This window comes from Panthera pardus, unplaced genomic scaffold, assembly GCF_024362965.1.
Source record: "Panthera pardus isolate Hobbes unplaced genomic scaffold, ASM2436296v1 HiC_scaffold_8, whole genome shotgun sequence".
NCBI lineage: Eukaryota > Metazoa > Chordata > Mammalia > Carnivora > Felidae > Panthera > Panthera pardus.
Genome location: NW_026527013.1, coordinates 26,585,254 through 26,607,470, shown reverse-complemented (window position 1 = coordinate 26,607,470; position 22,217 = coordinate 26,585,254). Strand labels below are relative to the sequence as shown.

Genomic DNA, 22,217 nt, shown 5'->3' with positions numbered 1-22,217 from the left:
AGCTCTCTGACTCGCTGTCCGCGAATATCAGTATCTGTTCATCTGTGCCACCTCATCTATCTGACCCTGTCCTCATACTTCCTTCCATCCGGCTGGGCCCCCAGCTCTCCTGGAGCCTCCACATATGGGGATCCCACAGAATGTCCTGCCAGCCTCATCCCTGGCCTGGGCTCTCTGTAAGTCGCTGTTCACTGTAGGTCACATCCTATGAACATTCAAAAGCATAACATGCTTTTGTATCTGGAAAAAAAGGGGGGCGGTGGTAATTTGAATTTCAGGAAGTTAAAGTCCCACAAAATCTCTGTGGGTGGTGTCAGGCACGGCTCACTTCTCTCACCTGGAAGGACCTGGAAGGCGGGGCCAGAGTGGGGGGAGGGGAGCGTTTTTTATACTTGCTTAACAGAAGGAAATGCAGATTTGCACTGGAGCTTGCTCTTGTTTAAATGTCAAGGACTGACCCAGCCCACTGCTTCAGTGGCAGACCTCAAGCCTCCTGTCTCTTATCTGGGTCCTTGACAGTTGGACTTTGGAGACCACGTCTGTTGAGATAGATTCTTAGGATAAAGAAGATTCTGGGATGGGAGGGGCAGGAAGAGTGGTGGGAGTAGTCCTTGAGGTCAGGGCCCCTCCAGCTGGCTGCAGCGGGTCACAGACGTGGAACAGTTACCACCAGCCCTGCCCTCCCCTCCATTCTGTCTCTAGAGACTTACTGGGGGTCTTCAAAGCTGCCAAATCACTGGTAACTGCCCAGCACTTGGGGGGTGGCACAGGGGAAAGGAGGAGGGGCCAAGGACAACCCTACCCCTGCCCAGGGCTCAAGAAGGGAGGAAACCCCAATTTCGATTCTCCTGAGACAAAAGCACTGGCAATGGGACCCTGTGGGGATTGGGCAGTGGAGACCTGCATCCAAATTCTGACTCTGATCCTTACAAGCTGAATAATCCTGGGCTTAACCATAACGAGCCTTGGTCTACCTACCCTTAAAATGGGGGAGTGTGAGAATTCAAGGAGGATTCAATTGCATATATAGCGCCCTGTGCAAACTCAGCCGTCATGGGAGAGTCCTCATTACTCTTCATTTTGGTACTCTCACTCGAGCTCACTCGAGCTTCTGTCTTCCTGCTGGTTTGACTAGGGCTAGCTAGCTCAAGTTCAATGTCTCTTGGCTAGCTGGAGGGAAGGAAGGAAGGAAGGAAGGAAGGAAGGAAGGAAGGAAGGAAGGAAGGAAAGGAGGGAGTGAGGAAGAAAGGAGGGAGGGAGGAAGGAAGGGAGGGAGGGAGGGAGGATGAATGGATGGATGAGTGAATAAGCCAGCCCTCCAAGAGACAGTGGCTGGCAGACTTCACCTTCCTCCACTGGCCAATGTCTGCACCAAAAAAGACATGCTGAATTGAATAAAGTTCTAGGGACAAAAGTGAAGGAGAGGTGGAGGCAGAGAGGGAACAGATGGCAGATGGTGAGGAACCAAACCGAAAGGTCTGTGATCTCCTCTGTTCGAGGTACCTGTCCCTAATTGTCAGCCTTATTTGTTTTCAGACCCCAGGTGCCAGTTTCCAATTTGATTTCCTTCTCTCCACAGGCTAACACTGACCCCAAGCCACTCCTCACCTGGACAAGATGAGAGTGTCAGGTAGGGTCAGGCTCTAAGGATTCTTAGGCTCAAGGCTGAGGTCTGAAATCGATTTGGGAATCATTTTTCGATCAGCAGTGCAGGCAGTCCTAGACTCCCAGGTTGTTTGGCCATATGTGCTCTCAAATGGTCAGGCCAGAATTCCAGGAGGAAACCCATCCAGGGGGAGCCTGGAAGAGGGGAAAAGGAGACTTCCTGCCTCTAGGCTGAGGGACCAGAGAAGCTTGGCACGATGACCCCATCTGGCTGGGATCACAGGGAGTGACCCTGTTTTGGAAATATCTGATCCTGGTAGGAAATTAGGGACAAAATATTTGTCTCAAGGAGGGCTATTCTAGAATCCTCACATCACGGGGCTGGGCACAAGGAGTAGCCTTTGCCTTCTCATCCACGCCCTCATGCTATACTCTGTACAAATAGGGAAACTGAGGCACCAAGTAAGAAATGGACACAATTCATCCATATTCCCAAACAGCTGTGGGGAAGAGCACAAATTTTAGAGTTAGCTTACTTCCCTGGGTTCAAACCCTACCATTGTCACTTACCAGCCAAGTGACCAGCTTACTTCCCTGGGTTCAAACCCCACCGTTGTCACTTACCAGCCAAGTGACCACCTCTCTGAGCCTCAGTTTCCTCATCTGTAAAATGGGGATAGTCAATAGTATGTAACAGAGAAGTTTATTGTGAGGATGAACTGAAATAATGTATGTAAAAGCTGTTCTCCTGGTGCCCTAACAAAATGACTGTATAATACCCAGGGAGAATTCTGGGTGCCTACAGTCACACTGCACCCCAGAAGATGAGGGACTCCCACAGACCTGAGCCCTGCCCCCCAGGATCCAGGGAGTCTTCTCCCCTACCCCCAAGTAGCCAGAAACCAGCATGAGACCACGGAGTTGACTTCAGGGCCACATGGAGGTCAGGGGTGGAGCTAGAGAAACGTGGCCTGATGACAGCAGGGCCACTAGGGTCCCTGAGCTGGGAGGCATAGTGGAGCCTGCTTCTAACCCTCATGGGAGAGTAAGGGAAGAGACAAGACACGGAGTTCAGAGGGGTGGGGGGTGGCGGTGGGGGTCTGTCCTGTGCGTGGGGTTGCTCCCCACTGATGCGGAAGCCATCTGGCCACGAGGCCAGGGAAGCCGTGGCAGCAAGGCCATGTGTATTTCTATAGACAGCATTGTGTGGTTATTTGTGGTGGCTTTCAGGGGGAGTGATGGAAAGTGTGGGAGGCCGGCCCCAAGCCACCCTGGAGGCTGCCTACCAGGGACAACTGTCACATCCCTCCCGACAAGCTGCAGGCTCAGAGGCAAGGGTGTTGAACCATGTTCACTCTGACTGAGGCACTCCTACCCAAAGAGCCTGAGGTCCGCCCAACATCACACAGCAGCACCGGCCGCCTGGGGCCCTGGACGCAGCCTTCCCACGTCCGGCCGGGAGGCTCGCCTCTTAGGGCTGTCTGCAGTAGAAGTTGCCTCCTGCTTTCACAACACACCTCTCCAGCCTCCAAAGTGCAGATTCCAGGCCTCACCCTCAATGATTCTGTCTCTGGATGGCTAAGCGGAGCCCCAGAAGGTGCATTTCTACCTTTTCCTCCCAGTGGCTTCACTTTGGGAAATATTGCCATGTAATCTTGTAGCGTGATCTCACCACTTGATCACTGCGTGGATTCACACGTGGTCTCACCACGTGGTCCCCTGAACCGGTCCAAGGTGTGGGCCTTGACCTGGAGCTACAACACAGGGTCCCTCAGTGGGGTCCCGTGGCATGGTCTCACTGTGGGGATTTGGTAAGAATCTTGCTATCTGGCCTTGTGATGTGGCTTCATGGCAGCATTTCCTTGCTCTGCAGGTGTGCTTCGCTTTCTGGCCCTCGTCTTTGCCCTGGTCTCCACATGGATCTTTATTCGCAGCTACATCAGCTTAAACGCGAAAACTATCCGTCTGCCCCGCTGGCTGAGTGAGTGGGGCCCACTCCTGGGGGGTAGGGCCTATGGACCAGGACGGGGCCAAGGATATATTCCTCCCTCTGTCCGTGGGTGGCCCAGGAGATGGGCCACCAGATATGGCATGGTGTGGGCTGCCTTTGGGATCCCAGCCTTTGTGGGGGTGGAGGCTGTCGGGAAGGCTGGAGCCCACGGGGAACATGGAAGTGTTCCGAGGCCCTGGCCAAAACACGCACCTACATCAAGGGGTCATTTTGGAAATGTGATTCCAAGAAGAAAGAGGAAAGAGAAGGAAGGACAGAGGGAGGAAGAAAAGAAGGAAGGAAGGAGGGAGGGAGAGAGGGAGGCCAAGAGGGAGAAAACTGAGCATTGTGGCTTCCAGCTGCAGCTGCTTTCCCTCTGCCCGGGACACTCTTTCTGCACATCTCTCTGCAGCCAGCTCCTTTCAGACTTCAGGTCTCTGCTCAGATGTGACCTCCTCAGAGAGACCTTTCCTGCACACCCCAGCTGCAGCCACACCCCCTTGTCCTACTTTTGCCTCTCATGTCAGCCCGTTTCCTTTAGAGCTTCACCAGTGTTTATTTACTTGTCTACTTGGTCGTTGCCTATCACCAGCCCCTAGAGTGTCAGCTTCCTGAAGGCAAGGATTTTATCTTGTGTACATCCATTTCTCTAGCACCTGGTGCAGAGCAGATACTCAGTAAACATTTGATGAGTGAAAGAAAAATGAATGGATGGATGGATGGATGGATAGGTGATGGATGGTGGGTAATGAATGAATGACAGATGGGTGGATGGATGGATGGACGGGTGGATAACAGATGAGTGGATGATGGATGGGGGGGATGATGGATGAGTAAGTAATACCAGTTACCTACATGAATAATCTCATATAATCTGCACAAATGCCCCATGAGGTGATCCAAGATTTGGTTGTGGAGTGGACTCATACATGACCTCATGGTGTGGTGTAAGTTTCCTCATCTCCTTCTTTTCTTAAGAAACTTGCCCAAATGCTCCCTGTAGATGTCAGGAGGAATGGGAACTGTGGTCTCACAGGTCCAAATTCTTTTAAGGAAGGAGAGAAAAGGCAGCTATCTATTCCTCTGCATTTGTTCTCCTTGGATTCAGAGAACCACCTCCATTGACACAATCAAACATAATAACCTCTAGTGGCCCAGACTAGCTCACAACTTCACAGCTGTAAGAAGCCAGTCATCCCACAGAGGAGTCTCCGAGATCCCTCACCTCATACACTTCTTGTCAAGCATGGCTCACACCCATGTCAAGATGATTTATATAGATTCATGGTGGCCAACATGTCCCCGGACACTGCTTTCATACAGATTGACTTGGCTGTACCGACAGCCTGGGAAGGGATGGGCCCAGGTCAGTACAGGAGGCTCAGAGCAGGAGTGGAGATCAGGTGTGTCCTCTAGAAGAGACAGCCCAAGCCTGAGGTGAGAAAGAGAACAGTGTTTGAAAGGAAACCCCAGGGGCACCTGGGTGGCTCAGTCAGTTAAGTTTCCGACTCTTGATTTCAGCTCAGGTCACCATCGGTTGTGAGATTGAGCCCTTTGTCGGTCTCCATGCTGACAGCACAGAGCCTGCTTGGGATTCTCCCTTTCTCTTTCTCTCAAAATAAAGAAAATAAACTTGAAAAAAGAAAGAAGGAAAGAAAGAAAGGATACCCCAGAACTCAGCTACCTGAGGTAAATCAATACCTCCAATCAACAATCATGGAGCAACTATTCCGTGTTAGGTCCCAGGGACCTAACATGTGGCCCCCACTCATGGTCTGAGTTGGGGAGACAAACAGACTTAATTACAGAATACACAGAAGTGCATTAACGTGATCCAGAGTCTCGAGAAATGCTTACGGTGACAGAAAATGTCACCAGTGGGAACAGTGGTCATCGAAAACCATTAATGTTCAGCCACTGAAAGACAACATTCATTGTCTTCAGGGGTTCCTAGCCTGGCTGCACACACCCCACCTTATTATTTAATGCATTAATATAGAAGCACATATATTACCACAGCACAAATTTATTTTTTAATGTTTTATTTCTGTATTGATATACAGTTGGTTTCCTTTCTAATCTATTTTATTTTATGCATTTAATAACATGCTCTGTTAGAGTAGGAAGTGCTGTGTGTGTGTATGTGTGTGTGTGTAAAGGGGTAGCAGTGGCAAGTGAGCAAGGGCTCCCTGAAAGGGCGGGACATCCTGCAGGGGAGGAGGATCCCTTGGCCAGGCCAATGCCATGCCCCACACCCCACACCCCAGCCTCCAGCAGGGAGCACCCAAAGCACTTCCTCTCCAACCAGATCTGTCTTCTCTCCGGCAGGTTTGGTCACCAAGGAGATCCGTGAGTATCACCCCAACCCTGCCTTTGCTTTAGGGTGAGATGTCCCAGGGCTGCTATTCCTGGCCCTGCAGGTCCTGGAAACATCTTTGTGTCCAGAGTCTGCCCAGCTCTCTCCTCCCATGGCCCAATGTTGCCTTCCGAAGCCCCCGAGCCTTGTGGCCCACTGATAGATTCTCAACTCTATGGCTCAACTCTCCCTTCCCCAGTCCCCTCGCCCTGCAGTCTGGATTGCCTCCCCGTCATGGCACCTGGCCGAGCACAGCCGCCTCCCCACTGGGCCCCTGGGCCAGAAGATGGGGGCTGTGCTTATTATCATCATGCAGGGACCCCAGGCTTGACTCACAGTTCCTGTTACCAAGTATAAGGGGCCATGTCGGGCACTACAGAGGCCCCCAGGGGCAAACAGAAGTGGGTGTTGATTGTCCGTTGGGGTAGAAGTGCCAAACATGCCAAGAGAGATGGGGCAAAGTGTTCTGGGCTCCAGGAGGGCTGCCCCCTTCCAATGAGATGGGGTCATGGAAGGCATCAGAGAAGAGGGAATGGCAAAGGCCTAGAGGCAGGAATGTGTGGGGCTGCAGGGGAGCCCATGGCTGAGGCCCCAAATGTGGGACACTGCACACATCTGAGCAGGGCTTTGGCCAGGACCCAAGCTCCCGAAGAGTAGAGAAGGTGGGAGTAAGGACAGTAATGATGATGATAATAGTACCATGATGGAAGGCCTACTATGTGCCAGACCCCATGTTCAGAGCTTTACAAGCATCTCCTGCAATCCTCACCACAGCCTTGTGTGGGTGCTGTATAATCATCCCCATTTTACAGATGGGCAAACTGAAACTCACAGAAGTGAAATCTCTTGGCCAAGGCAACACAGCTGTATGTGGTGGTCCAGAGCCCACGGTCTCAACACCTCCTTGCGAGAGGCAACATCCCCAGGCCCACCTTCTTGCACCTCGACATAGTAGTGACTGAAGAGGGACGTAGTTCCAGGAACAGAATTTTGACTGAGAAGGACAGAAGAGCCCTGGTGCACTGTGGGATTACAGAGAGCAAAGACCGTATGGACCAACACGAACCACTTGCCCCACACCCTCAACTCCATTGACCTGAAACTTCCTGAGTCACATCCTGCAGTAGACACAGTGTCACGACACCTTGGTCCAAACGCTCAGGCGTCACCTGCTAGAGGATGGCAAATCCAGGCCCACGTGCTGCCTCCCGCCCTGCCCGCTCCCCTGGTCGACATGACCGGTCAATCCCAGCACCCTCTCCCTCCAGGCCCACAGGCAGCCTCTACAGCTTTATCATTAAGCCTCTAACAGCAGATCCACTGACATTAAAGAGAAAAGCTATTTGACAACCCTGATCTAAACCAACTCCTAATTTTACAGTCAGCAAAGGTAAAGGGAGAGACTTCTGGCAAGTCGCCCCGCAGATTACTGAAGAGTAGCCCACAGTTCCTGACTGCTCCCCTTCCAGGGCTGAGCTCCATGACCTCACCAACAGCACTAGGGGTTCCCAGAGGGCTCGGGCCTCAGGGTTTGAGGCGGCTGGTGGGGGCAACCTCCGAGCCCAAACCCAGAGAGCAAATCCCCTGCCTCCCGGTGGCTCAGACCCCTGGACATCATCCCTTTCATCCAGTAGCTTGACTGTGAAGGCTGGATGGTCAGAAAATCAATTCCAGAAAAGCCTGCTTAAGCCAGCCTGTTGACATCAGGTTTATCAGACTTAGCTGCAGTTGATTAGGCTCTGGGCACACTCTAGGGTGGTGGCCGGGGCCTGGAACAATCCCTCCAGCATAAGTGAGAACCTCTCGTCTCAAGAGTAAACTGGCCTTCCCATGAGGGGCCCGGGGGCCAGAGGTTGGGCCCCAAGACTCATAGGAGAGGAGGACCCCTCCCCCGCCTCATCCTCAGCCAGCCCCGCAGGCAGGTACTAGGCCTCTTGAGAAGGGTCCCCTCCAGGAGGTGGGGAAAGGGAGTCGGGTCCACGTCTCCAGCCCTCTCTGTCCTGAGTCACAGGCCTGGACAGCCCCTTGTGGGTGTCTCCATCCCTGGCCCTCACTCTGGGGACAACGTCCTGGTTTGAGCTCTGGGTGTGTTGAAACTCCGGGTTGGGGCAGGGGGGCAGGGCAGGGAGCCTAGGACAGGCATTGCACTCAGACCTCCAGGGCTGCCCACTAGGCGTGTGAGCTGAAATGCAGCAGGGCACCCTGGGTTGGGTGGCATTCTCTCCTAGGAAGGAGCACATTTACTTACTTAGAGGTGTCATGGGCTTGCCAAGCCTTGTGCCAGTGGGTTGTGTCTCCTCCGGAGGGGCCCTTTGCCCTGATACACATAAAGGCTCCCTCTAGGCTGCCAAGGGCCCTGGAGCCCCTAATCACCTTGCCCACATGCTCCATGGGTTTATTCAGTGAATATTTATTGAGTGCCTACTATATGCCAGGCACAGGAGTTATAGGCACAATTTAACAAGATAATCAATGTAAAGTGCTTGCCACAGTGCCCAGCACGCAGCAAGCCTTCGGCATGTGCCAGCTTCTCCTAGGAAGCCTGTGGGTTTGCTCCAAGCAGGCACTGCCATAGCTCAGCTAGATGCCTGGCACAGGGCTGAAGGAGAGGGGCTGCCCAATCACCGCCTTCCTTTTGCAGGTGAACTTTCTCTAAGTCCGTGTTTACCCAGCCCTCCCTAAAGGTATTTTCCTGTCAGATGGTATTAAAAAAACAAAAACACAAGGCATTAATATAAATTAAAGCCTGCCAGGCTGAAAGCACAGGTGACGGATGTCCCAGCTCACAAAGGGTCGATTGAGGCCCGAGTGGCTCAGCGGCTGTGTTTGGGGGTCCTGTATATGTTTCCTGCCTTTCACACCCTCCCTGGGTTTGCCCTCTGAGGCCCACGCAGGGAAGGCACAGGTCTTAATGGCAGCCACAATAATCAGAGGTGCCACATACTGAATCCTCAGTGGATTCTAAGCATGGAGTGGGAGAGGACCAGAACCACCTGCCTGTTCCTTATTGTATCCCAGGGCCTGGCCCATAGTAGGTGTTCAGTATGATCACTAAATGAGTGATAAGAAGAATACCCAGGGGCGCCAGGGTGGCTCAGTCGGTTAAGCGGTTGACCCTTGATCTCAGCTCAGGTCATGATCTCATGGTTCGTGGTTTCGAGCCCCACATCAGGCTCTGCACAGACTATGCTCACAGCACAGAGCCTGCTTAGGATTCTCTCTCTCTCTCTCTCTCTGTCTCTCTCTCTCTCTGTCTCTCTCTCAAAAATCAGTAAATAATTAAAACAAAGTTTTTCAAAAAAAGAAGACTACCCAATATGTCTTGAGCCTCAACCTGTGCCCACTTATTCCTCACAAGAACCCAGTGGGAAAGGCACCCTATTATTCCCATTTCACAGATAAGGATGTTGATACGCAAGGAAGTTGAAGACTCGGGAACCTGGCTGGTGAGGCGTCCTACCCACCATGCTGGGGCCCCCAGGAGGTTGCCAACAGGGGGCCTCTGGGAGCTCAAAAGGCTGCTGTGGCCCTAGAGAGAGGTTCTCAAGAGAACCCCTTCATCACAGCGACCCTGGTAATAACCAGGGTGGTAATTAACCACCACTCGTTCCTCCACACTAGTTCTGGGGGTGCTGTGTGCTGAGTCAGGCACTGGGCTGGGGCTAGAGCTGCCATGGGAACCCCGAAAATGAATTCTAGGGTGGTCAGACCACACGACCAGTGTCCTGTGTCTTTGACGGGGACTGTTGGAGGCATCATGGGAACACAGGGGCAAATCCCCCAGACTCGGGCCGTCAGCAAAGGCTCCTTGGGGAGGAGGCCTCTGAGCTCAGTCCTGCGCCTGATCCCGGGCCCCTCCCCCTCCTCCTCCTGGGTCCCTTCCTGAGCTGCTAATGCTAAAGTTGTTCTGTTCCTTCAACAGCAGTCATGAGGGCCAAGTGTGGCCTCGCTAAGCCCTGCCCAAAAGAGTTCTTCGCCTTTAAAATCAGCAGCGGGGCTGCTAACGTCGTGGGCCCTACCATGTGCTTCGAAAACCAAGTGTAAGTGTCTTGTGTTTTTTTTTTTTCTTTCCATTCACTCATGCATTCATTCACAAAGTCAGAAGCTGCGAGGGCAGGCCCTGAAAGCAGCCCATACCTTCCACTGGCTTCCTTTTACTCTGGGTGGATGAGTCACAAATAACAATAGTCCCAGCAGCATCTCCATCTGCCAGCACCTTGTGAGATGCTTTGTGGCTTCATCTCATTCAATCCCCCAACACTCCCAGAGGTGGGACTATAATTGATGAGGAAACTGAGGCACAGACAGCATTACCCAGCTAACTGGTGGTAAAGTCAGGATTTGAACTCAGGTCTGTGTGATACCCAGACTGCTGGGCTTCCTATAAAGGGGGATGCCTCTGGGGAGGTTCAAAGTCAAGATCTAGGCACCAAAGTTCAGATGCAGCAGGTGCCAAGACTTCTACTTAGGTTCAAGAGAAATACTGTGTACCCATTATCCAAGCCAGGTAGTAAAGGCCCTGGGGACGGTAAGTTTATCCTACTAAAGAAGCCAGACACAGATGTTTTAGTCAGGTTTCTGAACCAAACTCCAACTCAGGCAAAACACAGAACTTAGTGGTTCATATATACAAAAGGCCAGAGACAGCGGGCTTCAGGACCAGCTGGATCCAGGGGTTCAAACCACGTCATCAAGGGTCCCTTTCATACCATCTTTAGTTCTGTTCTCCTCTGTTAGATTCAGTTTTTGGGACATGAGAATGGGCTGCTTCATGTAAAGGAGGGAGGCCACTGGTTGGCTGGCATATTAGCCCAGGCTGGCACCCCACTGGGAAGACAGCTTTCTCCCACCCAAATTATCCCTGCAAAAGGCCCAAGACTGAGTTTCATTGGCTGGCCTGGGTCACATGACCATACCAGGCTCAATCACTGTGACCAGGGGCACAGTATGCTCTATTTGTCCAGACCTGGGAGACTGAGTCCCAAGAACTACCTGGTCTGAGAGTACAGGACAGTTTTCCCAAGAGAGCCAGAGGACTGGGGTGTGGATGCTGGGCAGGTAGGGCCACAGCTGGGCTCTACGCAGCAATCCCTGGCTGCAGGACAGCAGCAATGTTCTGGGTTCTGCCTTCTTCCCAGCAGCCAGGCTTCACTGCTTGGGGAGGTAGCCTGGTCCCACCTCCAACACCTCAGAGCCCCAGGCAGGGACCTTCTCTCTTTTCTGAGCAGACTGTTCTGGTCCAAACATGCCATGAGAATTCCTCAGAGAATCCAGCCCACCGCTTGTTTCCAGGAGAAAACAGATGGCCCAAATTATTCTGTGTGCTTCCTGATGCTTCTGCAGAGTGCCATGTGGGCCCTCTCGGAGTTCCCGAGTCACAAAAGCAGAGTGTTCGTTCCACGTTTGGGCCCAACTGTTGTATTTTGTTTCTCTTCTTCTTTGTCAGGATCATGAGTCCTGTGAAAAACAACGTGGGCAGAGGCCTGAATATTGCCCTGGTGAACGGTGAGCTGCTGACCTATCCCCCAGACAGCCCCCTCCATGCTCTTAGGACTGGGGCGGGGGCGGGGGGAGGTAGTTACACATTCATTCAACCAACACTGGCTCAGCTCCTACTACACACCTGGGGCCATCCAGCAGTGCTCCAGAGGGAAAGCCCATGGGACAGAAGGTCTAAAAGACCTGGTCCCACCCACCAGAGTCTTGACCAGGCCCCCACCGTGAGCAACTATCCCAGGAAGATACACTTCTCCTATGAAACATAAGCCCATCCTCAAGGCCCATCCATGCGGCCTAAGCCAACACACATGAAACCCTGAGGGACAACCAACAACAATGTGAGATCATGAGCTGATTGCACACCTTCATTCACTCATTCATCAAATACTGTCAGCAGCTACTATGGGCCAGGCCCTGTACAGAAGCACTAGGGGTCAGCCATGAACTAGAAGGACAGGTCCTGGCCTGTCCATGGAGTTGACAACCACTACAATGTGGTGAACATCTATGAAGGAGGAGGAAGCACAGCTCTGAGAACTGGGACATACAGCTGGGGATGGGGGTAGTCAGGGGAGGCTTCCAGAGGGAGGTGCTGGTCAGCTGAGGCCTGAAGGATCGTGGGGGTTGACCAGGGAAAAAGTGGGGGAGGCTCCTTCGAGGCAGGGGCAACACTGTACAGGAAGCAGAGAAGGGAGAAGCGGGGAAGAGGGCTTGGGGGCCACACAGGGTCTTCCTGGCTACACAGAGAAGCGGGCAGGATGACAGGTACAGATGGGGAGGCAGGCAGGGCGAGAGGATGAAGGGCTAAGCCTTCTACTAAGAAGTGTGAGCTTGAAGCTAAAGTCAATAGGGAGCCTCAGAAAGGCTTTGAGGAGGGCATGAGGGTCCAGCCCTGCATTCCAGAAACTTCCTTCCAGCTTGGAGCAGGGAGGCTGGGGGCAAGGAGACCTGGAGGAAGGCCCACAGCCTTACTACCCTGCATCTCCAGCAGGAAGACCAACTTCTAGCCATGGCTGAAACAGGGACACATTTCAGGAGGGGTGGGTTTACAGGGGCGGAGTAAGGACCAGGTGGTCTGCCCCAGCCAAGACCCTCCTCTCTCTCTGCCTCTGGCTCTTAGATGGAGAGCGCAGGCCATTTCCCTGAATCTAAGAGCTACTTCCTGGGACAAAGGTCAGGGCAGGTGGAAAAAAGGGCACAGCAGATGCTCCGGAAGGAAAAGGTCAAGCTTGTGTGTGTCATGACCACATGAACACACTTAGGAAGTGACAGGGTAGGATGGGACTCCTAGGGAGACATTCCCCTTCTGCCAAGAAATCCTGCTGAGTCAGGGGAAAGGTCAAAGCCTAAAGCAAAAATGGAGCCTCACCCAGAGTGGGAGGTCAGAAGGCAGCCCAGGAAAAGCGGGGCCTGGGAGGGGCAGGAGGCCGAGCAGGGCACGCCTCCTCCAGTCTTGAGAAGGAGAGCAAGACCTGACTCACTGCCTTGGCGGCCGCTTCCTACAGGGAGGGCATGCCGGCAGATGACTGTAGGGGTCTCAGTCTACAGGGCCTGTTTCACCTAATCTCCACACACACCCCCACCCCTCACCCCAGTGGGAAGGGCAGGAACTGGCCCTGGCTGCAGCCCATCTGGCTGAAACCTGCTGGTTCTCTCTTCCCTGAAATGGGCCACTGCAGGAGACAACCTCTATGACTAGTGTCCAATGAGACAGGCTTAGCTTGGGGCCTCCCTCTCCTCCCCTCACAAAGCCCAAAGATGAACACAGGCATCAGTAACACCAAGAGCTGTTACAGAGCATTCACTATGTGCTATGTCATTCAGCCTCACCCCGATGCTAGAATGGAGCTATGGACTCTGTATGGAGGTAAGACATGGAAGTTCAGAGAGGTTAGGCAACTTGCCCAAGGTTACACAGCCAATAGATTTGAACCCGGATCTGGCTGACTCCAGGTCTTAATCACCCAGCTGAATTACTTACTTCCCTAGACTAAAATCCTCTCCAAACATCTATGTAGCACCTACTGCATGTCAGCTGCGGGGAAGTCCAACAAATCACTCTCAGGGCTTCACAGTCTCAACTGTATAATAAGCCATCAAAAAGATCGGTAAGTATTGGTAGTTCTCAACCTTTTAGGGAGCAGAGATTCCTTTAAGAAACTTCAGTCTGCACCTTTTCCCCCTAATTCCAGAAAAATCCACAAACGCACATGATCATAGTTTCATGTGTACATAGACCCCTCCCCCCCTTCCAAGGACCCTACACTAGTGGCTCTGAGAGTCCAGTAAGGGCTGCACTGTGAGCTCCCCCACCCAGCAGGAGAGCCTCCACTACCCAGGCCCCTGTCCCCACCCTCTTCCCGGATCCACAAGCTAACGCAAGGGGGAAGGGACCAGGGGTGAAAACGTAGATCTGCCATCCCCTCTGCAACACCCCCATCTAGTGGCGGAGCGTGAGAACTGCGACTTCCCCAGAACACCTGGTTTTCTGTAGGACTTGGACCCTTTGCAAAACCCACAAACGCCATTCAGATTACTAGACTCCGAGCACTGGGTACAGTTCAGCCCACGGCAAGTCCCTTTGCCTTCTAGAGTCGGAGGACTCAAATTACAGGTTTCCTGTTTAGGTAGGAATAATGATGACGGATGTAGTTCTTTTTATTACTATTTTCCAGCTGAAATTTATCTTGTTGTGTTTACTACCTATTTGAAGTACATCTTGCTTAGTTCCCATAGCCCATTTTTCAGATGCAAAAATTGAGGTCCAAATACTAAGTGGTGCATTAGGAAGTGGCAAGGCAAAACACAGACCCAGATTAGCTGGATACCGTTCGATTCCAGAGATCCTCCACCATTGTGTTCTTGTACCTCTCAGATCAGCCCAAAGGTTAGTGGGCACCTACTTAGCGCTGCATGCTTTCCACAGGACCTGATTTTACTCCATTATTATTCTATTTTTAGACCTTAAAGAGTAACCATTTTCTGCAAAACGATAGGCAGGATGACACATTCCAGGAAATCACAGTTTTGCTCTCTCATCCCTAGGAACCACAGGAATGGTGCTAACACAGAAATGCTTCGACATGTACTCCGGAGGTAGGCACCTCTCTGTTGGCACTGAGGTCACAGGGTGGGCTGAGCCGCTTCCTGTGGCAAGAGAGCCATGGGGTGTTAAGACGCTTGGCTCTGGTTTCTGCAGGAAACAACCAGAAAGAAGCATGGTGGGGGTGGGACGCCATCCTGCTGTCTTTGAAACTCCTCTCCTGGATGCAGAGCCTGAGACAAGGATTCAAGGGCAGCGGTTGACTTGGAAGGAGGTGACCTCAGAAAATATCAGCGGGAAGTGAGACAGGGAAAGGAAGATAGCCAGTGCGATGTGTCATCAAGCTGAACGCTGCGGGCAACTGGAACTCAGGAGCCAGTGTCCAACACATGCCTCAGAGAGGTCTCAAGGGGCAAGGGAGCTGGGGTGCTCCCGCCCCTAATTCCTTGGCACTTCCCACACTTCTGGCCTGCCCCAGGGCACAAAGGAAGGTCTGGAGGTGGGAGAAGACCTTCAGGCAAAGATATGCCGGTGCTGGCAGGTGGAGGCCAGGCATGTGTGCCCTGAAGTGCTTAGGGCAAGGACATACGGCCTAGTTTGCTCTGCTGGGTGAAGAGTATTATATTTTAAGGCTGCAGGGTCTCCACTGGGCCCAAGGACAGGACAAGGCCTCCCAAGGTCCAGAAAGGATATCTCTGAGGCTCCAAGCTCTCTGCATCTTTCTACAGACATCTTTTCTTCTCTCTGTGCACAGGCATGCTTTCTGAACCTCTCTGTACATGTAGCCACCCCACTGTCCTCCTTGCCTTATAGGACACTGACCTACCTGGGCTGAAATTTCCCACCAGCAGCTTCCTCGCCCACAGGCTGACTGGCAAAGCCATGGTGGGGGCAGGACTCTCACCCAACAATCCCGATATCTTCCAAAACATGGTGGAATAAGTCCCAGACCCATTATGCCACCCACTGCCCAGCTGGCAACCCACCTCCCTCCCTCTGACACAGGAGCCTCAATAGGAACTGGAAAAGCAGCTGAGCGGCCCCTTGCAGGCAGCAGGAGTCCTGGTCCTGCAAAAGCCGGTTTTCATCAGGATAGGTGAACTGAGCTCACCCCCCCTTCTCAGAGCCCAGCTCAGCTAGGCTACCCTCCCCTGTGCCTGCAACCTCAGGGCCCAGCTCCAGGCTCGGGCCTCACTCCCCTACTGTGCCCACCTAACTGCACAAGCCCAAGAGGAGACAAAGCCAGGCAGCAAGAAAGTGGGAAGCCCTCTTGGCCTTGCAAAAAAAGGAGGCATTGAAATGGGAGTCTGGTGCCCGAAGTCACAGCTGCGAATGTTTGCAAGGTAACCACACTTAGAGACACGAGCCGGCACCCTGTCCTGTGCCCAGGGCTTCAGAGGATCCCATGGGTCCTATGATGGCCATCCTCCACCTGAGTCCCACCTCTCAGGTAGGGTCTGCAAGGCCAGAGGAGGTGCCGACTGGAAGCCTGCATCAGGGCCCACGCAGACGTCTTCGAGGTGTGACCCCCTTGGGCAGAAGCCACAGATACACCTTTAGGACTGAAGGTTGGCCAGGGCCTGGCAGTTTCTGGAGGGGAGGGTGGTGTGGACAGAGCTTCGAACAGCAGACTGGGGGTGTCCACATGCAGGCACGCAAGTCCCCTCCTGGTGTGGGACAGAGCTAAGACAGGGGTGAGAAGAACGTGGGGTAGACTATTGGCCGAGGGCCAGAGGATGTCATTTGTTCTCTGTCCAGGACCCCCCCAGGTGTTCAGGGTAGCCGGGGGCCAGGTTTATGGACAAGGTCCAGTCTCTGGAGTCAAAGACTTCAGGGTGAGGCAATGACACCTCTTGAACTTCAGTTCTGTCATCTGTAAAATGGAGGGAATACACAGTGTCCACTTCATGAGACTGACATGGGGATTGAATGGTAACCCACACTAATCAGTGGGAGGGGCCCTGCCTGGCTGGAGAAAGGACCTGGGGGGCTCATTCAGTGTTCTCCCTTCCCTTCCCTTCTCCCTCACTCCATCCACAGGACTCAGAAGCAAGGAGGTCATTGTCAGAATGAAAAGGGGGAAAAAATAACTTAAAAAAAAACTAAATTTTATATTGCCCTATTGTCAAGTTGAATGTAACCATGACTGACAGGGACCCAAAAACAGAAGCATTTGAGGACAGGTTGTGGTCATGGACTACACAGACCACTGTGTTACTGAGCTGGTTGACAGCTGACCTTGGCTTTCAGGACTTGATTCTTCCCCTAGGTCCAAGGGATCCTCAGGGAATATAAGAACTGGCTTGTCTTCATGGGCATGGACCTATGGGTGGAGTGGCCATACAGGGCCCTGTGCTTAGAGCGAATTCAGGTTTGGTTTGATGCTCTAGTTTTGCCATCTTGAAATTCTTAATATTTTTTTAACAAAAGTCTCCTTGTCTTTTTTAAGATTTTATTTTTCAGTAATCTCTATGCCCAGCGTAGGGCTCAAACTCACAACCCAGAGATCAAGAGTCACATGCTCTACCGACTGAGCCAGCTTGGTGCCCCAAAAGGCTCCACATTTTCGTTTTGCACCGGCCCCCCAAAATTATGTTACAGATGCTGCTAAGAATTGCAGTTCCATTATAGTGCACTTTCTGTATGCCCCAGAGTCATCATCACATTTGCTCTTTACAAAAATTCTCTGGGCAGTGCTACTGATCACCCTTGTGTGACAGATACAGCCCTGATTTTCCCACTAGGCCAGTCTTGTCCATACTTCTTCAGCCATTCAAGAGCCCCTTGCATACTTTATGCCATGTCCAGGGTACCGTCTGAATTGTTAGTATTTTCCTTTGAATCAGCTCACTTTTTTAACCTAAATAATCTTAAAAAGGAACCTATATCGCTGCCATAAGTTATCACTTTTTATGCAGCAAAGATGGCCATAAAGATAAGCTCCAGCTGGGTGCTGATCCCTCCCCAACGTGCTGCAGCTAGGCCTGTCTCTGTTAAAGGCACAGATTTTGCACCTGCAGTGCGGTGTTCAAGATGCAAAGGGAAGCTTGCTCTTTGGTGTAAGCTGGGATCTGTAGGACACTAATGTTCTCTCTCAGTGACCCGAGTTGCCTGTGGTCCAGTGGGTCTATCCTCTAAAGTCAGGACAGACAAGTTAGGTGGTTAACTAGTGTAGAAGGAGGTGGTGGAGGGTATGCAAAGAGCCCAGAGATGTTGAGAGATGATTTCTTAGGGGCCAAAGACCTCCATACCTTGGGTGTAGGTCCCCAAGGGCCCTTAGGGCAATGTCTCTCACTTATGGCTGCACATCTGAATTGCCTGTGGAATTTTCAAATTCCAATGTCCACGCTTAACCACCTGAATGAGGCTACCCTTGCTCTGTGCACGTTGCTCTCCCCTGGACAAGGGCTGCAGAGAGCTCCACCCCGGATGCCACCTCCTACCGGCCCCAGAGCTTCAGACGGAGCTCAGTGTCAGCCTGCCGCTGGCCACTCCTGGTTCATCAGAGCAGTAGCAGAGAATGAGAATGACCAGTGGCCACTTCCCCTAAATGACCAGCACCCTCCTTTCCTTCCTCCCGCAGAAGTGAAGCTGCTGGTGAAATTCCTTAAAGAAATTCCAGAAGGCGCACTCGTGCTGGTGGCTTCCTATGATGACCCAGGAACCAGGTAAGTGGGAACCTCTACCTGCCAGGCCATAGCAAACCAAATGCTTCCAAGCCCTAAGTGCCTTTTCCCACTCTCCTGCTGGCTCTATCTTCTGGCAACTTTTCCTAGGGAAATAACCAGACAAGTGTACATGTTCTAGGAGGCCCATCACAGCCTTGGTTACAACAGTAAAAAACTGGACACACTGTCCCTGTCCAATAAAGACCTACTAGTTATAGAAATTATGACACATGCTGGTAGGTGACATATTATATACATATATATACATATATATATATATATGGATATATTGCATCAAAAATGATGTAGAAAATAATTTAAGGATATGGAAGAATGCTCACCTTTTAGCATTAAGAGGAAAAAAAGAAGCACTTTGTAAAAGCATTGGTATGATCCCACAGTACCTGGGGGAAAAAAAGACATGAAGGAAATATATTAAAATTTTATGATTATGTCAAGCGGGGTGAGACTCTAATTTTTAGTTCCTCTGTGATGTTCCATATTTTCCAAATAAACATGTATATTTGTAAACAGAAGCAAAATTGTACTAACACCTCTCCAGCCCCCTCCAAGTGGCTTCTTGAGAGAAGTCCTTGCCACTCAGCCCTGTTCTTCCTGAACACAACTCTGCTCGTAGGCCAAGGGCCTGAGAACCTGACCCTTCCCCCACCCCTCTACCTCACCTTGTTCTCTGCTCCTCTGCAGACTGAATGATGAGACCAGGAAGCTCCTCTCCAGCCTGGGCAGTTCTTACGCAAAGCAGCTGGGCTTCAGAGATAGCTGGGTCTTTTTAGGAGCCAAAGACCTCAAGGACAAAAGCCCCTTTGAGCAGGTGGGTTCCTGGTCGCATCCCATCCCAGTGAAGTGGGTGGGGTGGGGGGAAGTTGCCAGGGATAGATGGACAAGGACTGGGGTGGCTTGGAAGAATGGTGTGGGGACCCCTAGAGGTCAGAGTGGCCTGACTGGGTAATCCCCCAGCAGGAAGTGGCCTTGACTATTTTGCAAGGAGGTGGGTCATAATAAATTATCGGATAAGTACCAAAAAAGAGAAGGAAAAGGAGAAAAGAAGGATGAAGGCAAGAGAGACATGGAAAAAAAGAGAAAGGAATGTAGAGATGAAGCCTGCATGACAGGCAGAGAGGGGAGCCCAGAGAAGGGGGGATGCCTAGCTTCTGGTCCCAATGGAAACCTAAGCCACACCCCTATTCCCCCCAAGGGCTCAGGCTCCCCACCTGAAGAGAGAGGTTTGGACCAGAGGAGCTGTCCCCTTCTAAGCTCCCTGTGGAGAGAGTAAACTTGCATCAAGAGGAGGACACAGGAGAGCCCACCTGATATGGGAGGGGTCAGCAGGGGTCCATGACATGTGGCTCTACGGTCACTACCCAGGGGTGTCCCCAAGCAGGGTCTGGGAGGCCCCCCAGCAATGGAGTCTCAGGATTGCTCAGAGGAGGAAAGGGGAGTTAAGGCAGCATTGGGAACCCGCAGGGAAATGCTGCACCTGCTCTCCCTGTCCCCCATCTGTGCGTCCCCAGCTCAGAGCAGTTCCAAAATGTGGGAGAACTAGCCAGATCTTCCCCAGGCATGAAGTAGCCCCATCTTTGGAGGTGACAACATTCAGTTCTGCCCAGAAGGCAGCTAAGAGTCGATGATTCAGGCATAAAGGTCTAGCGAGGTGAGTGAATTCTATCCCGAAGGCAGTGGGGAGCCATGGAAGGCTTAAGCAGGAAAGCGACAAGCACAGATTGATATATAAGAAAGACTAGCTAGCATTCAGCAAGCACTTGCTCCGTGCAGGCTCGGCTGAGCAAGCTACCTGCAGCGCCTTCTTTGATTCCCACATGAAGCAGGTACAATTATCCTCCCATCTCACAGTCCAGGATCCGGAGGCATGGAGAGGTTTTAACCAGCTTGCTCAGGTCTGAGCTACTCAGCGATGCAGATGCAGCTGTCATCAGGTCAGCCTGCCTCCACAAAGATTTCCCGTCCTGATGCTTTTAGCACAGCCTCCCCGGCTGAGCACGGAGAAGTGTGGAGAAGGCAGGGAGGAGGCCCAGGCAGCAATCAGACAAGAGGCACAGCAGCCTGCAGGGAAGGGGCCATGGGTGGCAGGGAGGGACAGCGTCAGGAGGCTGAACTCCAGGTTGGGGGGGACCACAATGGGCTGCAACGGTTTTTGCCCTGTCTAGAAAATGCTGGCCTTGTTTGTATGCGTGAGTTTCTAAGAGAATGAATTCAGGTCGTTAGAAATTACTTTTTAAAAATGACTGTACAAAGTAGCTTGTGCTGGAGGAGAAAAGGAGGGAGCCCTCTGTTGATAGCCTCTGGGTGAAGACCACAGACATCGGGACGGGGGCTCCAGCGCATCCCTGTGTGAGGTGCAGGGAGGGGGCAGGGCGGGAGGCAGGGAAGAGGCTTCAGGCCACAGGCGCGGTTCTTCATAAAGCCCAGCTTCCAAACCCATCAAAACCGGGCCAAGACAGCAAAGAAGAAGCACGCAAGTCGACCCATCACCCGGAAATGAATCGGAGGCCACGGTGTGATCGAAACCACCTAGTCCTTTGTTCCCACACACGGGGCGCTGGGCGTTAGAGAAGCAGCATCTAGAATGACTTTATTCCCTAGGGTGAGCCACGATTATCCCACTGGTAGACTTTGCCACTTACATTCGTTTCTTCCGTAAACTAAGCCCAGGCACTTTAAACACAATCTTAACTGATTTTATTCTATTTACTTTTAATTAATATTACAAAGTGGTTCTGCCACTTACCAACTAAGTGGCCACAGGCAGTTACTTTGGGCCTCTGTGCCTCAGGCTCCCCATCTATAGAATGGGATGATAATGGTATGCCCTTCCTGGGGCTACCATAAGGAATAAAAACATAAGGTACTTTGTGCCTGGCATAGGACAAGTGTTCACGAATTGCTAGGATGCTTCTTCTCATTGTTCTGGTTGTCTGGGGGTGTCCTAGAGGGGCTGATAGAGAATTTGGCAGAGGAGCTAATGCTCGGCAAGCCCACCTCCCACGCTTGATGCTCCCTGCCGCCCCCCACCCCCAAGGCACTGAGGGATGACTGAGCTCTGATCCCCTCTGTAAAACCTTGGGCAAGTTGTAGTCCCTCTGAGCCTCAGTTTCCCCTCCTATGAAATGGGCTAGTTATATCCAACACCACCACCTCCCCATGAGGCCAAAGCCAGAACAAAGTGAGTGAAGGCATGAGGTTTAAAAGCACAATGAAAATTCAGGTGTGAATTCTGAACAGCCTCCCCTGTGGGCCACGTCTCTCTCTTTCTCTCTCTCTCTCTCTCTCTCTAGTTCTTAAAGAACAACCCAGACACAAACAAGTACGAGGGCTGGCCAGAGCTGCTGGAGCTGGAAGGCTGTGTTCCCCGAAAGATACCATAGGGTAGCTGTGGACCAAAGAAGCTCCTGGCTACTCTAGGAGTCAGAGCTGGCTGCGGCGACGAGAAGGGGGCCAAGAGGCCTGTGGAAAGTGCTGGGGGAATCCCCATGCACTGTGCACCTCCCCTGTTTGGAAGCAGACCCCTCTCATGGGCTGAGGCGGCTCACCCAAGGTGGCCAGACTCAGGGATCCTTCCAGAGCCCGTCTGCTCTGGAGAGAACAGGCTGGCTGTCACCCCCGAGGAAGGACAGACTGCCCATACCTGCAGCGCACAATTAAATTTTATTTTTGCTGACTTTGAATGAACGTTCTGACCTTCCGAATTGCAGTGTTTCTCCCTGAGATCAAACTGGCCCAGGCCGGGTTTGCTTGGCCCACAAGCTGGGACAGGTCGATGACAGCCTCGGGCACCAGGTTAGGCAGCTGGAAAGGAGGTTGGTTTCATAGAGATTTTGCTGAAGGGTAAATGAATCCTTTGCTCTCAGCTTAAGCTGTAAGACCCACAGGACTAGAGAGAGCCAGAGGACGGACACAGAGCATGTTGCCTTGATCTGCTGCTTGAATGAGAGATGGAGAATCCAGAGCCGGAGCAGGGCGGGCAGGGGCGGGGGAGGGGGGGTTCCTAAGGAAGACTGGGAGGAAGAGGCAGGCTGC

The 22,217-nt window shown here is 52.2% G+C and overlaps 1 protein-coding gene across 9 annotated transcripts in view; it reads left to right on the top strand.

Annotated features, from left to right (window-relative positions):
- The window catches only part of FAM3D (FAM3 metabolism regulating signaling molecule D), a 34,345-nt gene extending 12,476 nt beyond the window's left edge, over nucleotides 1–21,869 (top strand). For 5 of the 9 annotated variants that reach the window (XM_019469912.2, XM_053897909.1, XM_053897912.1 and 2 more), the window contains 9 exons: nucleotides 1,580–1,630; nucleotides 3,479–3,586; nucleotides 5,924–5,944; nucleotides 9,874–9,991; nucleotides 11,398–11,456; nucleotides 14,496–14,546; nucleotides 18,077–18,161; nucleotides 18,867–18,993; nucleotides 21,476–21,869. In XM_019469912.2, coding sequence (XP_019325457.2) covers nucleotides 1,618–1,630; nucleotides 3,479–3,586; nucleotides 5,924–5,944; nucleotides 9,874–9,991; nucleotides 11,398–11,456; nucleotides 14,496–14,546; nucleotides 18,077–18,161; nucleotides 18,867–18,993; nucleotides 21,476–21,565 — 672 coding nt within the window. In that variant the 5' untranslated portion in view covers nucleotides 1,580–1,617 and the 3' untranslated portion in view covers nucleotides 21,566–21,869. Of the gene's footprint in view, nucleotides 1–154; nucleotides 177–650; nucleotides 740–1,577; nucleotides 1,631–3,478; nucleotides 3,587–5,923; nucleotides 5,945–9,873; nucleotides 9,992–11,397; nucleotides 11,457–14,495; nucleotides 14,547–18,076; nucleotides 18,162–18,866; nucleotides 18,994–21,475 lie in introns of those variants that run through there. The other 4 variants (XM_019469916.2, XM_019469917.2, XM_053897913.1 and 1 more) reach the window with 4 other exon arrangements.
- Nucleotides 21,870–22,217: the final 348 nt, after the last annotated feature.